The following is a 16249-nucleotide window of genomic DNA, read 5'->3' as shown; positions in this document are numbered from 1 at the left end:
TGACTTGAATGCATACTCTTCATAGTTTGGCACAGATCATACCTATTGAAGACAAAGTCGAAGATACATAGGTAGGATATATAAGTTATCAACGACAGAAATGCTACCTATAAGAAGGCCTAGCGCAGAGTGAGACGGAAATTTGCCCTGTAATATTGAATGTTTGCCAAATTATAAGAATACGCGTTTAAGACCCTGGCACCGAAAACCAGATCTATATCGCCTATTCAAACGATATCTGGGAAATAAAAGAGTGAATCATCTTTGATCATCCAAAACCTATCACGCGACCATTTTCTAATCAGATTGAGGGCCGATCGAGAGCTCCCCCCATACCGTCTCGCAATAAAAACCAGCGCCTGTCGCTGGATGATGGTGACAGCATAACTGAAGAAGATTTAAAATGCGGCTTAATAGACTTCCGCCAAACCAAGATATAATTAAATATCTAGGAACTATACTAAATCATAGCATCTCCGGTATATGTAAGGTTGTATAGCAATTAGTGGTTTATCTTACACCTGACGTTCTTTCTGGCGTAGTAGTAAACTGATATTTTAAAAGCTTGAAAGTGAAGACTTGTTTAATCGTTCCAACCTCTCCGCTCTGAAAAATTGATACTGCATCCCTCCTGCGGTCTGCAAGTCAGAAAGTCATTCCAGTCCGGGATCGGTTCAGCCCTAACTTCCCTCCCATCAACAGCAGCCAAATCAAACCTCATCAACGTGTATGCCACGACAAGCTTCATAGTCAACTTTGCAAGACGTTGGCCCTTGCACATATGCTTTCCCCCACCCCAGCCGATAAAGTTCTCTTGTGAGGTTGAGCTATGCCGTGCGGGATCCCACTTCAGGGGATTAGGGTAAGTTGCAGGGTTGAGCAGAGTATCCGAAAAGGGGTAAACGACAAATGCGCCGGAGGGGATTTCATAGTCGGCGATGGTAAGTTCGGGGCCTGTATTCCTTCGTACTGCGGTATGTGGCTGCGCTCTTCGGAGCGTTTCGCGTATGCACAGGTCAAGTTGTGGTGTCAGAGATTCCCAGCCTTCTAGAGGAATAGCTGAAAGAGAATGGAAGATAGATTCCCCGGAGAAAGATTCTGTTGTTGTAGTAGTAGTAGGCTCGTACATTGAGATGAGGGCTTGAACCTCCTTTCGAACAGTCAAGTACCAGTGCTCTTCGTAAGACAAGAATATCAAGACCCACGATCCTATAGTAGATAAATTTGTGTTAGTCGGCAAGTTAGGGAATAATGTCGATATCGGCGCTTCAATAATACCGATAGTTCCAGTCGAACGTGCTCCTGCTATTGGGAGTCCCATCATGAACTATATGACAGTCACAATCAGTGGGATGATAGAATGTAATAACGAAGATGCAGCCAAATACTTACCCCTACTATGCACTGCCAACTTTCTCTCGCATCAAGAAGTTGTTGTAGTGTATCATCCCTCTTGATTTTAGCATATTTCCTTTCATGAACAGCATTATTAAAAATCCGGTAGACGCTCGTGGATGCCCAAAGCTTCTGGGCCATAGCAAATCCTGGTATCCATGACAATGGACCTAACATTGGCTTGCCGGGGGAGTCGATAATATCGTAGAAGTACTTCAGACGGGATACCATGGCGTCGTTTTCAGCTATATCGTGTGAGGAGACTGCCCGGATGATCATTCGGAAGGTAACCTAGAAAATAAGAATACGTAGATAACATACATGCTTGCTGAAGACTTCTATAGTACGAGTACTTATTTACTTGCCTCATGTACTGTGGAGCAGGGATCTAAGACGCCCTGTTTTCCCCACAAGTTTATCTTATGATGGCAATCCGACAATAATCGAGGAAGCACTGTGGTAAGAGTCAATCATCTCGTCGTCGGCACCGATGAGAATAGGATCAACAAACTTGATGCCAAGCTTTCGGGCTTCTGAATGATATTCAAGCGCTTATAGATCCCACTGAGGACGTGGGGATCGAGATCAGTAGGGATCTAGGAGAAAGAATCAATCGTGCCGTGTCTGTCTATCGAGTTCATTAAACATACGGTACCTATAAGAACCTGAAACCCTTCATACAGGTTCAGAGTCCTCTCTTGAAAGAACACATTCCGTGCTGCACTTCCGGAAATGGCAGTCACTTCATGTTTGAAAAGTCTAAACCAGAATATCGAGGATGAGGTAGCCTTGAAGCCATCAACCAGAAAGTCAAACGGCGTCTCAAAGAAGGATTGAGCTATCTTGTCAATAGGTGATATCAGCTGTGGAGGGCCAGGGTACTCTCTATCTTTTGCATTCAGCGAAGTTCAACGAAAATAAAGAAACCGGAATAGATAAAGCGTGAAAAGAAGGATTGAGGTGCTAATAAATTGACTCGTATAAGAGGGCTAAAAACTTTCTTCCATATTTGCCCATGACTGCAAGGTGCCCTGGAAGACCATTGTCGATTTCACAAGTGGAGGAACAGTATGAAGACGTGGAAACTGATGAAAATGAAAAGCAGTAAAATATGCATAGCCAGCAGCTACGCTACAGGTGCGGCGAGCAGCCTTTAAGTAAAAGATACAGCTCCAATTGCTACAACCCGTCTTGGTCTCCAATTCCATGCTTGCAAATGGTTGGACTAGTCAGTGATTAGAAGGAAAAGCCTGCATATACTCAGCATCCAGTCATAACTACATGGTACCGAGTGATATAGCCAATAGCAATAACCTCTTTCTGGGATTAACTGTATACCTAGTAGTCGAGCCAGGCTTTTGATTGGAAAAAGCTTGCATGATGGATACGTACCAAGCCATGCTTTCTGTAATGGCTCACCAAAGACATACAAATGTGACAATGTCGATCACGGGGAGCGCGAATTACTTGTGATATTTGTCAGGACTCTGAACAAGTATTTCCATTGTTACTATAGGCTTTGCATTTCCGATAGTGAATGAACAAGACTAATTAGGGCTTTTTACTATGTGTACTTCCTTGGCAATAACGATCCTTACCTAGGTATCTTGGCTGCATTAGACTCTCCGTGACTAATATATCTATGAAGTATAATGCGTAACCTTCCAACTACGGATGCATTGCTGACAGGTAATTGTGTTGATCGTCCATGTAAAAATCTGTATGAAGTTAATATAGAAGAGTCAGACGTGACAAATCTTATGCCAGGCTGCTATTGGTAGTATTTTCAACTTTCAGAGATTCCTGGAATCTGATCCCTCGACAGTGGTGATACCTCGGTACCTACAACGACATGAGTATCTATAATGCACCGCTCAAAGCCAGATGACTGGTAATAGAATTACGAAAGCCCACCATCTAGCTGACGTGTGCATTCGCACTCAAGGTTATTGAAATCCACAATCTATCGAGGAGTGTTAAAGTCTAACCCCAACTCCTAGTTCAGCCCCCAAAAGGAACCGGTATTTAACCAGCCAAGATGCTCGCGCACTTCCTAAGATCTCACCATACTCAAGTCATCCAGAAAAAAATATTCTTGTTGCAGGAATCCTTAGGATCGACGCCTCGTCCAAGACCTATCATCTTTCTGTGCCCGTCAAAACAGCAGTCACCGTGGCCTCACTCGTTCTAGGTTCGGCCGCTATCCCTTCAATCTACCGCATGACAATCACTACTATAGAGCCTATATTTGCTATTAGTGGCGCTATCCAGTCCTTGGTGTCTCCCAGCATCTTTATGTCAAGCATGACCCCCGGTACAGTCAATTTCGCCCCCGAAATGATGTTCTTGCACATCGAGCTAGGTGGAGCCTGGCTCTATTTCGCCTTCGTCGAGGCCGTTGTACTACGACTCACCGATGACGAACGCTCTTGGCGATTCCTATGCGCAGGCATGCTATTGAGTGATCTGGCTTGGTGCCACTCGGCTGCTCAGGCCGTCGGGGGATGGAGGATCTGCTGCGATACGAGTATCTGGTCAGTCGAGTATCACTTTATGTTTTGGACCTCGGCACCTATTGCGGTCATGAGGCTTTTGATTGTCTTTGGCATTGGATTCAACCAGCGTTGAATCGACACAGGGAATAGCAGAAGTGGCAAGACAAGATATCACTTCTAATAGGGTTTAGTTATCTCAATTGTATTAAATAGAAAGAAACGGAATACGCGTCAATGACAATATTCTTGTGCCCAATCAAATGTATGCAGGATATGAAATGGTGTGCACAAGGGCTAGGCTTTCTTGCATTAGTATTCAATGCATACTCCGCACAACCAGCTGGGCACTACATACATATGTACCAGGTAAGCCCTAATTTCTTACAGGGTCAACAAGCGGCGGTCCGTGAGCCTTGACGGAGAAAAAGTCCGCGTCTGTCTGTTTAATTTCTAGGGAGAAACGAGAGGATAAGCAGATAGCCAGATACAGCACATGCAAAGGTATATTTTGTTGCTCGAAGTTGCATCTTTTACTTACTGATAAGGTGATAACTGCAGTGATTTCGGCCCGGCATGATGGCAGAATTGCTGGACAATCCATACATTATCCGAGCAAGCTCTCTAGCAGTACTACTCGTTCTTCTATATACCATTTCATCAATCTTCTTTGACGAGATTCCACACAAGAATGTTCCTCTGGTGGGAAAGACCCCCTGGGAGGTGTCAAACACCAAGGCGAAGATACGTTATTTGACATCTGCTCGAAATTTGATCACTCAAGGCTTTGAGCAAGTACGATATGCAAATGCCCAATCAAGATGGGAGGGTACAAGAGAAATACTAAAATGTAATATAGGGGAAACTGATCTTCCAAATGATATTCCCACGTGGCCCAATCATCGTGCTGCATCCCAAGTATCTTGATGATTCTCGTTTCAGATAGATCTGTCTCTTTGCTCATATCTCATTAACTGCCTTACCAGCTTCTATTCAGCGCTACGCAACAGAAGCCGTCACTCTTAGTGACAAGACTATGATCCCAAAGGGAGCAAGCCTCGTTGGCTCGGCTCATGTTATGCAGGACTGTTGGGTCTATCCCAACGCAAACTCCTACAATGGATACTGGTTTTACAACCATAGACAGAGTCCAGGAAGCGAAAATAAGCATCAGTTGGTGATGACAAGCTCACAACATTTTGGATTTGGTCATGGTCTCCATGCATGCCCTGGCCGCTTCTTCGCTGCCAACGAAATCAAGATTCTGCTGGTGCATTTGGTTACGAAGTATGACTTTAAATTTGCCGATGGCCAAACTCGGCCGCGAAACATGGAATTTGGTATAGACCTCGTTTGTGATCAGACAGCACAAGTTCTCTTCAAAGCACGGGAACCGGAGATCAATTTGGCTTGCTTGGGACAGGTATAGGTTATTCTAAATATATTGTTAGTTTTAATTTAAGAAAGCAATATGTAGCGTAGATAAGTAGCAGTTTTCGAGAACAAGATATATCATGAGTCTCCAGGTCCTTGTTGGTACCTAGGCATGTCACTGACAATGCTAGTTTTGACGCAAGATCAACTGGAGACCGCTCTGGCTTTTATCATTGATATTATATACTATTGTGCGTGCCATGCCATTTCTCTATTAGATAGCGAAGAGATCAAGAGACAGTATAGTTTGCAGGTTGTCTTCGCCTTTTCCCTGCGTATCAACCATATCTTTCAACCAAGTCCTTGATGTCATTAAGCATCCTACAACTTGTTAGACTTCTGCTTATAAAATTCAAGAGATAGTAACATACTGTTCTCTAAGCCCGTGATTCTCATTGAAGAGGGCTGAAACGTGAGTGTTAAATCTCCTTTGCATGGTTAGTAACAAACGATTGTTTTGTATACCAAGTACTCCTTGCCGAATCGATTACAAACCGGTCTCCACTGGCCAAATTCGTCTTCCATCAAACCAAATAATCGTAAGTCTGACATGCCATTTATTCATTGATACTAGTAATACCAACTTACACTCGTTATGCGCGTAGAAACAGCATGCGTCAAAGACGAGAGCTTCGCCGGTCTCAACGTCTATTCCAGAATTTCCATACCAAAGATCTCCGTGAACCAGTGAGGGTTTTACTGTTCTCCCCTCGCTCTCCAGGGGTCGAAGTAGACGAGGTATAACTTTGTCAAAAAGGATCGGGACGAGAATATCAAGCTCTGAATCCGGCCCTTTAGCTTGTAGCTCTAGGTCTAGGGCTTGCTTTAAACTCTTCGAGAAGAAAACCCCCCAGCTATCCTCCCAGTCGGTCCTTTGCGGCAAATTGCCGCTGTAAATAGTTACATGGAAGCCAAATTTGCCGTTCGTCGACTTGCTGCTTTGGTGGAGCTCTGCAAGGCGAGCTGTAAATTTGTGCGGATCTGGCATCTGCTCTTGCATAACTCGATATTCGCATAGTAAGAAATGCATGTCTGGCATGTTTTCATACGTTCCCCAGGCGATTGGCTTCGGTGCAAAATCAGGAAGCAACGTGGATATTTCCTTCATAGACTCGAACTCCCCGCGGACGATGTTCTTGCCCAGCTCTTTCGGCAATATTTTCACAAAGTATGAGAGAGGAGTTCCATCACTCAATTCCACGTTTATCCGGCCAGTTCGACCCCAGAAGCTGGTGCCACGGTGCTCTGTAGATACAATCCGACAATGTTTCGGCAGTTCTTTGGTCGCAGTCAGTGGGTGAAACAAAACATGCTCGAAAGTGAGATTTACCTGCGACGACGCTCGGATCGAGCTCTCCGTCGTGCATTATAATAGCCGATTTACGGTCGTCGGTGCCACTCATTATAAGGAAATGATTACTGGCAGCTTTCTATTATGGTCTACGTGATTAGGCAGGATCCGTCGTCCGATATATACAAATCACCCCGCACACGGAAATGATATTTTTATGCAGCGCTAAATAAGTTTTCATATGAGTTGTTCAGCTATATTTGATCCGATCACATACCTAGGTAGACATAGACGGTATTCGAATGGGATTTACAGTATTCGAAACTAGACGAGCTCGAATATAACCCTAGCCCTAGTTTCCGTGCCCTGCGGTCGAGACTTCTGTTGCATGGTTCCATGGTTGTGTACAGGACCGTATTTTGTGGCAGCACCTCTCCTAGTCGCTCTTCCGGCAAACCATACTTGTCAGCAATCTTGATGAAGCAGCACTGTTCAGCATGGGTGTTGCCCGGATCTCCCGGTCTGTCTCCTGGCAGTTCCATCGAAGACCCGGTCGACAAGACCTCGTTCTTATCTGCATCAACAAGGACTGCGCCGACGCAGAATGAGGAAAGACGGGCCTGTTTAAGGGCATATTCCATGTACGCCTCGTGGTCACCAGCCGCGATGTTTCGAATCAGACTAGACGTCGTTGAATATGAAATGGTCCTAGAGAAAGTAGTCTGCAGATCTTAGGTGCCTTAAATAATTGAACTGGGGTTGTTGGCGGCGGGACGTAGGACACAAGTATTTGGACACCCTTGATTTTGACCCACTTTACGCGTCACACCGCCTTTCTATTTAGGTTACATACAAAGTTCCAAAAGCCCTAATAAGTTGTATACCACTTATCCGCGTTGAGTATGGCCTGTATCCTATAAGGTATGGAGAGGTATAACGATTCTAATATTTGCATATTAATTTGTTCCTAATAGTGCTGTGTAGTCTTTATAAGTTGATATAGAGTCTTAGCATTATCTAGTACATGTTCTAACCAAGGATACTATTCATGTATATAGCTCTTTATAATTGCCTATAGATTTTTGATTAGATTAAGATCTGGTGAATGAGGTGGTTATTTTATTACTTTAATATGTATTTCCTTAAGTAATTTCTTTATAATATGCGTTTTATGAACTGGTGTATTATCTTATATAAAGATATCTTCTTCTTTAAGTAGCTCTAGAAGTTGTGTCTGGTAAAGTGCATAGATAAATTTATTGTGACACCTTGCATAGAGGCCTCTGGATTATTATATAATAAAATTAATAATAAGCGTCTATTAAAGGCTATTATATCCTAAAATATCTTTTTGATGTCTTTGTGTGACGGGGGTTGCAAGAACGTAGCTAGGATTCGGCTTCGGCCTAGGAATAGATTCGAATATAGAACGTATATACACATATGCTCAGCAGCTAATCGCTGCTGCTTAAAGGCCTGAGGCCTCCCGCGATTATAAGGCGGTGCGTGCCAAGCCGCTAGTTCAATTAGCGGCGGGAAGCCGGGCGAGGTCACGTGCCCGCCGTACTTTGAAGCTATTCCCAACTCCATCCAGGATTCCGCCTTACACTTGTAAAAGAGATAGCTAGAAAGATAATTTATATTTATCTAAATTAAGAACCCATTTTAGAAGAGAATCTTCTTTAAATTAAGTTAATTTATATCTATTGGCACATTTTTCGCCTTTATATTCAATACCATTGATCCAATCCTGGAGTGTTGTATATAGGATTATATAAAGAGCTGCGGCCTAGCAAATACTGCGAATCCTGCCATTTTTCAAATTAGAAATAGCCAATAGAATACAGCCTTTAATTTCTATAGATATTGGCGCTTTTTTATTGCGTATTGGTGGCATTTTGACACGATGAAATTGTGTAAATAATATAAAGCGCGTTTTCCGGGAAAAGTGGCCGGGTCCGTGTCCTGGCCGAGTGGGTGTCCGATTACGTTATGGAATCCAATGTTGACGTGTTTTATCCAGCAGAATCGCTGATGGTGTGACTAGCGCGTTTTGGGGTGTCCAAATACTTGTGTCCACCCACTGTACTATGGAATCCGATGTTGACGTGTTTTATCCGTTCGTCATTAGTTACTTTGCCGGGTGTAGCACTATCAGACTCAGTCCATAAGAACCAAATTTTTCCAATAATCACGGAGAGCTAGACGTTGGGTCCACTGCAGCTGAAGTCGGCTGAAAGCAGATCCTCCCACCTAACAACAAGTACATAAATAACAGTAGCATGTCCTTGTGCTGATTGTAGGGATCTATCAAGTGAAGAAACAGCTCACAATTCCCCCAAATGTCTGCAATCTCCATCCCCAAAACCAGCAGCATTGCCTTGGCCGGTCTTCTATACAAAGCCTCTCCGGTCACCGCAACAAAACCGCCTGCACTGATAGTTGTGCACCCCGCCGGAAGCGTCAAGGAGCAAGCAGCAGGCCTTTATGCGCAGCATCTCTCCCAGCAGGGCTTCACAACCATCTGCTACGACGCAAGCTACCAAGGCGAAAGCGGCGGAAAGCCGCGCTATCTCGAAGACCCCTCGGCGCGCGTGAGCGACATCTCCAGCGTCGTGGACTACATCCAACAGAACCTCGGAAGCGACGTTGATACCGACAAAATCGGCGTCGTCGGTGTATGTGCCGGCGGTGGTTATGCGGTAGCGGCTGCAAAGGCCGATTACCGTATAAGAGCAGTCGCTGCAGTGAGCTTGATGAATATTGGTGATGCTGGGCGCCTGGGCTGGGCAGGCGATGAAGATCCTACGAAGCATGTGGAAACCATAAAAATGATTTCGCAGCTGCTGAAAGTTGAAGCTGAAAATGGCGGTGTAGAGGCAGCCGCAGCCACTGCTCCTTATATACAGCCAGTCGACGATAAAACGCCTTATGATCTCAAAGAGGCGCACGAGTACTACTTGACACCGCGCGCACAGCATCCCCGGGCCGAAAACAAGATGCTGCTCCGAAGTCTCCCACTTGCGCTCAACTTTGACGCTTTCCATCTGGCTGATTTGTATTTGAAGCAGCCCGTATTGACGATTGTTGGTGAGAATGCTACTTCGAGATGGCATTCGGACAAGCTGGATAAGCTCATTGGCGGTGCAGCTACGAAGATTGTTGTTCCCAAGGGAACGCACATCGACTTGTATGACAAAGAGGAATTTGTAGGACCGGCCGCGAAGGATATTGCCGATTTCATGAGGACCAATTTACAATAATCTAATCATTAGACGTTGGTGTTTGTCAATTTAGCTTGCGGCCCCCCCCCCCCCCTTTTTTTTTTTTCAGAATCTTTCTATATATTCATCCTTTACATCGGTAACCTCTTCATTTCCTCAATCGTCCAGTGCTTCCTCATATTCTCCGCCCCAAGAGTCCTGACCTCATCATCCAAATGATCCCACAACACCTTACCAAAGGAATCCATAACCGTCTTCATTTCATCCAGCCTCAACTCCTTCTCCCCGGATTTGCATGCCATCAGATAGTTCTCAAGTTTATCCATACCCTTATGTATCTCTTTGTGCTGCTTGAGTAGATGTACTTCCCTCTTAAACTCGGGCATTTTCTTCGCCAGTACCGGGAAGATACTTTGCTCCTCGATGCTATGGTGAAGACCGAGCTGCGAGAGGAATTCCATGCCCATGTTTAGAAACTGCCGGATTGACACGCCTGTTGGCCGTTTGTTGTCGCAACACGCAGAGTAGAGTTCATTCCAGCTCTGGCGGAAATGATTATGCTAGAACAATGCGTTAGTAACATCATACGCCGATCAAACAAACGTAAAGATAGAAAGAAATAGGATGTACAAAGTAATCCATGTGCTCGGCCATGCGATTGTAGGCGCGAAACTCTGCTGGTGTGAGCTTCATTTGTTCTTCATCCTTTTTGTTCCTTTCGTCACGTTGATCACTCATGGTGATGGACCGGTTTGCAACAAGGGCCGGTGGGGGGTTGTATCTGACTGATGCGGCAAGACGAGGCCGAGTGCAGTTTCTGAATATACTTTTTGGCCGAACTCTTGAATATAAAGCAAAACGCATTGGCGAGGATTTGTCTTATGGGTTGGAAGGCGCATGCATGTTTTGAATATTTATCTATCGATAAATTGAAAATATCCGAATCTGTCAGGATTAGAAATTGCGGAGCTTGCCGCCTCCCACGTGCCTTTCTTAAAATAGATGATCAGATAAACTAAGTCTTGTCTGTATATTGAGCGAGTAAAAGATACTAGATATACGGAATAAGCATATTTAGGTAAACTCGGTCTACAGTATGTCTCGGTTCTTCAATGGATGTGTGCCATCGCCCGCACTGAAGCAGACAAGACACAAATCTAGTACATCCCCGACATGAAAGAGTCGATGTAAGCACTTCTTCGGCACGACTGCAGCCATGGAAAGGCCGAGTCGCAATTTGACATCCGTGCTATGTCTCAGAATGGGTGGACGTGGAATTGAAACTAACTATGTGGCAAGACCAGGATGTTGGCTCATATATTATTAGTAGGTTAGTAATAGTACATTCATTACACTGCCTGTACAAATGCTGTCAATGCGCTGGCATGACAACATATCCATCGTGCAGAAATAGACAAGGTATCAAGGTGTTAAGGTATGCTCAGATAAATCGGTCGTAATTAGTTATAGCTCTGAATGAGCAACTTTGTTGGGTGGACGAAAATTGCCCTTTCTGATCTCGGCCAAGGCCAGATCAAACCGAGCGCCTAATAGCCAAGCCACAAAAAACTATATGAATCGTCAGACAAGAGTTCGCCGATGAATGAATGCATGTAAACATACCAGTACGATCGTAATTAAGAAGACAATGGCGCCCATAATCGTCAGCATCATTTTGAGGTCCTCCCAGGACTCTAGTTCTCGCTGCTTCTTCTTTTCTTCCTCTTCTGTTGAGTGACCAGCCAATTTACTCTTGGCATCCTCGGCCTTTTGCGATGGGAAAAGCGTCTCAATGAATCGCTCGATCTGCACCCCAGCCACGTTATTATCGTGTACAAGGTAGGTGGCAGGGGAAGTTCACTTACATTACCACAAACGATACTGATTTCCACGAAATTAGGATCCTTCGGAGTGTTTTTCTGATGGATCTTGCGGGTATATTTGCGAAACGTGTCACAGAGGACTCTCAGGTTTTGTGTCGACTCAATCATCAAACGGCAAGCATCGCCCTTTGTGATTTTGATGTTTCGTTGGAACATCGAGTAATTGCGGAAGCACAGCTCCAGTGTCGCAATAGCCATGGCTTGTGGGATAGCACAGAAATTGAACACACTCTGCTCCCGTATCCCCGCAAGATAGAAGAGACACTCTTCGACATGATTGAGAGCATTCAGGACCATTTCTGAGTTGCAGTTCAAAGCGGCTTCTTTATATTGAGGGTCAAAAAGATCCTCGAACTTATCAACATGTTTGGACCAAATCTCTTTGGGCCAGAAATGTCGTCGGTCATCGTGGTCCTCGCGGATATCACGAATAATGTTGATTTTTTGCAAAAATAACCCCATTGATTTATGGAGATTGGGGCGTGACAGCAATCCTGGGTTGCCAAATTGTGCTTCGACAAATAGCCGAGTTACACCCTCCCCGACAAGACCCGCTACATAATAACAGTAAAGGTCATATTCTTCCACTGTTTGTACACTGATGCCGTCTGTTTCGGCCTTGTAGACGAAATCCGCCATGCCATTCCCCATTTTATTGGTTATGTCTTTGATAATTGCACGGTACGTTGGCTTCAGCGGCTTGTACTCGGCAATGACATTATCAAACTCAACCAAGAGTTGCCGGTCCTTTTCTTCCGGACGATTGCCATTCCAGGTCCAACCATCTTTCTCGATGATGTTCTTGAAGTCTCGCAACAATGGCTCCTTCACATCAAACGGCACGGAGGTATCATCTTCAATCGTATCCAGCCCGCGGAGAACAAGGTAGAAGACAGTGACAGGAATCAGCATCTCTGGGTGAAGCTCCAAGATGACGGTTGAGAAGCTCCTGCTGGTCAATTGCAGGAAATGGAAGCATTTTTTGAGCGTTTCCGAGTCCTTAGAAATATCACGCTCGTGTGGAGGGTTGTGCCATACTTTCCTACCAAATCAATGGCGATACAATTAGACATGCAATCAAAAGCCAGCCTCCATTCAATTAAAGACGGACGTACCATTGGATGATGGACCTCAACTGATTCGGATGGCAGCTATAATAGGCGATATTCCACAGAAGACCCATGACGGCGGTGCGCGAACGACGTAATTATTCCAGCCAAGCAAGAGTGAGTCTTGTGGTGTGAATTGGAAAAGATCGATCAGTGACCAACAGCAAGATCAAGGCCAAATCGTGGGTGAGAGAGAGGCCTAGCAAATTTCCCCATCATATGGAAGAAAGAGAGGGAGTAGAGGGTGCTGTGATGGGGGAGAAAGAGGAAAGGAAGGAAGAAGCAGCGCTGGCTGGGTTAAGCGAAATGAAAATTTAGCCCGGACTGGGTCAGGTAAAAGGGGAAACTGGGGAAGCAAAAAGACTGCGGCGATGCTCGGAAAAATTAGGCGGCCCGGCGAGGCTTGGCGACTCGTGGACCGCTGTGCGGCCTTGCAGCCTTGTTGCCTAGGGCAGCTGCGCCAAACAGTGCAAACATGGCGGGGAGCCGAAAAAACATGACCTCAGTAGGGCAAATCAGATGCGATTGGACAGCGACAGACAAACAGACAACACCTGACAGCCCTTCGTTCACGGCATCGCTGAGACATCGGGCTCGTGTTTGATGGTATAAGCTTGATTTCTGCAAAGAAAAAATATCCATCGCTTAACCATGGTTGTTGACACCTCCTACTATGATGCACTTGGCGTCCCCCCGACGGCTACCGAGCTGGAAATAAAGAAAGCATACAGGAAGCTTGCCATCACCACTCATCCAGGTATGAAGACCGTCCTTTGTGGAGGTCTACAGCGACTGATGTTAGCTTTGAATTGTAGATAAAAACCCCGGCGATGAGACTGCGCATGCTCGATTTCAAGCAGTACGGATCCCTCCGGAGCTACCTCACCGCAGGCATTTGATCAACTGTTATTTGGGGATACAATGCTAATATGCTGTTTTCGTTCAGATTGGAGAAGCCTATCAAGTGCTAAGCAATGACGAGCTTCGGAAACAATATGATAAGTTTGGCAAGGACCAAGCTGTCCCAGGCGGAGGGTTTGGTATGTCGTTTTCCCGTGATCAAGATGACAAAGGCACTGTATCGGATAGCATGGGGACTAACATACCTGGGCAGAGGACCCGGCACAGTTCTTCACCATGATATTCGGCGGCGAGGCATTCGTAGACCTTATCGGCGAAATCTCTCTCATGAAAGACCTAACAACTACTATGGATATCACTATGCAGGAGATGGAGGAGGAGGAACTGGCACAGGCTGCTGAGGAGAATTTGAATATTCATGACGATAGCGAAGAAGTGGAGGCAGCAGCGAAGCAGGAAGCACCAGCTGCAACTGCGGCTGCTGCACCCGCAGAATCAGGACACACTTCTGGTACAAGCACTCCCCGACGCAACTGGGGCCAGCAAGCAATCATGGACAAGTCAGAAGAAGAGGCGAGGTTGGAAGCTGCTGGAGTCACGGCTGAAGAGAAGGAGCTACGGAAGAAGGAAAAGAAAAAAGGTCTTAGCAAGGAACAACAAGAGCGGCTAGCCCAATATGAAGAAGAACGACGGAAGGCTCGCCAGGAGCGGGTTGACACTTTGGTGCGCAAACTTATTGACCGCATTAGTGTTTGGACAGAGACGGACAAAAGTCCAGCAGTTACGCACGCTTTTGAGGAGAAGATCCGCCTTGAAGTGGAGAACTTGAAGATGGAGTCTTTTGGACTAGAGATCCTCCATGCGATTGGACAAACATACCTGCAAAAGGCAACGTCATTCCTGAAGTCCCAGAAGTTTTTGGGCATTTCAGGCTTTTTCTCACGATTGAAGGATAAGGGAACATTGGCTAAGGAGACATGGGGCACAATCTCCACGGCCATTGATGCCCAAATGACCATGGAGGAAATGGCTAAACTAGAAGAGAAAGGTGGCGCTGACTGGACCGACGAGAAGAAAGCCGAGTACGAGAGGAAAGTTACAGGAAAGATACTTGCAGCAGCATGGAGAGGAAGCAAGTTTGAAATCCAATCTGTGCTACGCGATGTTTGCGACAAAGTTTTGGGAGACAAGTCGGTGAAGCTGGATAAGCGTGTGGAGCGTGCACATGCCTTGGTTCTTGCCGGTACAATCTACCAGAAGGTAAGCGTATTGTTCATAATATGGGTGTTCATGCGGATAGGTGTTTTGACATTGCCCATGATTTAGGCTGCACGCGACCCCGATGAAGAGGGCGATTATCTCGCTTTTGAGCAACTCATGGCGGAGGCTGCCACCAAGAAAAGCAAGGATGACAAGAAAAAGAAAAATAAGGAGAGTAAAGCTTCGAAAAGCCATGCATCGTCTGAAGAAAGGCCAACCGCATCGGCTTGATTCTGATGTAGCTACAGAGTCATGTGCTGTTTGCTTGGTGTTCTTATTGCCATGGGGTATGATGCATAATTCGCGGAATTTATGTCGATATGAATCAGTTGTTTTATTCCCTCCTTCTACAGATATCCTTTACTTGCAGGAATTTGCTTTCTCCCCTTACTTATTCTATGGCACTTGTTGATGTTCGTTTCACTTCCGATAGATGGCACTGCTTGTTCAAATATTTGTCGGGAGATTTGTCTGTACATAGAAATCTCAATTCTTGTCCACTGCTTGAAACGTGGAAAAGACATTGGATCTCCTTTTATGAGCCATTGCCTCATTGGAGCAGCTGTTAGTTGACTATATAGTCTTACTAAGGTCATCACCCTCAGTTGGGTGACGATGCCCTAATTTCCAAGACCACCTGGATAGTTGATTCGACTGCAGCAAGTCTCTTTCTTTTCCTCTCTTCTATCCTCCGAGTCATTATCCTTGCAGAGCAACTTATTGTGTGATCATACCGATCATCAATGCTACCTACCTAGGTAGGTACAGTCCCCCGCAACATGTACTTTAATAACATAGAGTACAGATGTATCCTGGTAGATCAACACAGTCGCCTTTTAGTCATATGCAATCGCGAGCAACCTGCTCAGCACATAATTTGACCTCATGCGGATGAAGATAGCGTATGCATGGACGGCGGCCTGTGTCTCTCTCTGTCCATTGAATGAAGGACTGTCGCACTGCAGACGAAGTGGTCAGTGAATGTGCAAAACGATTAGGCGGACAATACTGCGAAACATGCAAGGAATGAGGGTACCATGTGTCTGGAGCTGTCAAGGGATCCGCCGCAAAGGTTGGTCACAGAATGGCAATGGCTGCCTCGTGACGCATTCCTGGACGAGGTTGTACAGTACACATGGGCGCCTGAATTTCCAGGTCGCGCATCAAACTCGGGGCTTCCCGCTACAAAGCCTCCAACAACAACAGGAACAACACAATGCAAACACCAGGATTGGATGATGCTTGTGTCTAGGATATATTTTGACAGTCTATGTTATTATCACTGTGTCTGAAATGTGTC

General features: G+C 45.4%; 7 protein-coding genes across 7 annotated transcripts, besides 4 other annotated features; 3 read left to right on the top strand and 4 right to left on the bottom strand.

Annotated features, from left to right (window-relative positions):
- Positions 1-583: 583 nt before the first annotated feature.
- UA08_01231 (hypothetical protein) lies at positions 584-2438 on the bottom strand (the record flags this gene model as incomplete). Its single annotated transcript, XM_020260873.1, has 7 exons — positions 584-1209; positions 1279-1327; positions 1393-1686; positions 1717-1733; positions 1907-1991; positions 2046-2233; positions 2393-2438. The coding sequence occupies 7 exons, from the start codon at positions 2436-2438 to the stop codon at positions 584-586; spliced, it is 1305 nt and encodes a 434-aa protein (XP_020123124.1).
- A 1261-nt stretch (positions 2439-3699) lies between these two features.
- Positions 3700-4023, top strand: UA08_01230 (hypothetical protein; the record flags this gene model as incomplete). The annotated part of the gene is made up of 1 exon (XM_020260872.1): positions 3700-4023. One exon carries the CDS (start codon positions 3700-3702, stop codon positions 4021-4023), a length of 324 nt encoding a protein of 107 aa, XP_020123125.1.
- Positions 4024-5535: 1512 nt separating this feature from the next.
- UA08_01229 (hypothetical protein) lies at positions 5536-6724 on the bottom strand (the record flags this gene model as incomplete). The annotated part of the gene is made up of 5 exons (XM_020260871.1): positions 5536-5642; positions 5693-5726; positions 5817-5866; positions 5910-6599; positions 6652-6724. 5 exons carry the CDS (start codon positions 6722-6724, stop codon positions 5536-5538), a joined length of 954 nt encoding a protein of 317 aa, XP_020123625.1.
- Positions 6725-7671: 947 nt separating this feature from the next.
- Positions 7672-7840: a repeat region (Identified by RepeatMasker using a combination of RepBase library and repeat library created with RepeatScout).
- A 66-nt stretch (positions 7841-7906) lies between these two features.
- Positions 7907-7974: a repeat region (Identified by RepeatMasker using a combination of RepBase library and repeat library created with RepeatScout).
- Positions 7975-8220: a repeat region (Identified by RepeatMasker using a combination of RepBase library and repeat library created with RepeatScout).
- Positions 8221-8605: a repeat region (Identified by RepeatMasker using a combination of RepBase library and repeat library created with RepeatScout).
- A 349-nt stretch (positions 8606-8954) lies between these two features.
- Positions 8955-9875, top strand: UA08_01228 (hypothetical protein; the record flags this gene model as incomplete). The annotated part of the gene is made up of 1 exon (XM_020261868.1): positions 8955-9875. The coding sequence occupies one exon, from the start codon at positions 8955-8957 to the stop codon at positions 9873-9875; it is 921 nt and encodes a 306-aa protein (XP_020123624.1).
- Positions 9876-9967: 92 nt separating this feature from the next.
- Positions 9968-10574, bottom strand: UA08_01227 (hypothetical protein; the record flags this gene model as incomplete). The annotated part of the gene is made up of 2 exons (XM_020261857.1): positions 9968-10396; positions 10467-10574. The coding sequence occupies 2 exons, from the start codon at positions 10572-10574 to the stop codon at positions 9968-9970; spliced, it is 537 nt and encodes a 178-aa protein (XP_020123316.1).
- A 726-nt stretch (positions 10575-11300) lies between these two features.
- Positions 11301-12902, bottom strand: UA08_01226 (putative squalene synthase; the record flags this gene model as incomplete). The annotated part of the gene is made up of 4 exons (XM_020261846.1): positions 11301-11405; positions 11460-11642; positions 11702-12761; positions 12835-12902. 4 exons carry the CDS (start codon positions 12900-12902, stop codon positions 11301-11303), a joined length of 1416 nt encoding a protein of 471 aa, XP_020123224.1.
- A 577-nt stretch (positions 12903-13479) lies between these two features.
- On the top strand, positions 13480-15180 carry UA08_01225 (hypothetical protein; the record flags this gene model as incomplete). Its single annotated transcript, XM_020261835.1, has 5 exons — positions 13480-13585; positions 13644-13687; positions 13775-13868; positions 13943-14949; positions 15016-15180. The coding sequence occupies 5 exons, from the start codon at positions 13480-13482 to the stop codon at positions 15178-15180; spliced, it is 1416 nt and encodes a 471-aa protein (XP_020123317.1).
- Between the last annotated feature and the right edge of the window lie 1069 nt (positions 15181-16249).

The sequence above is a fragment of the Talaromyces atroroseus genome (assembly GCF_001907595.1).
Source record: "Talaromyces atroroseus strain IBT 11181 chromosome Unknown scaffold_1, whole genome shotgun sequence".
NCBI classification, from domain to species: domain Eukaryota; kingdom Fungi; phylum Ascomycota; class Eurotiomycetes; order Eurotiales; family Trichocomaceae; genus Talaromyces; species Talaromyces atroroseus.
Note: the sequence above shows the minus strand (reverse complement) of the source record. Positions and strands in the feature narration are given on the sequence as shown.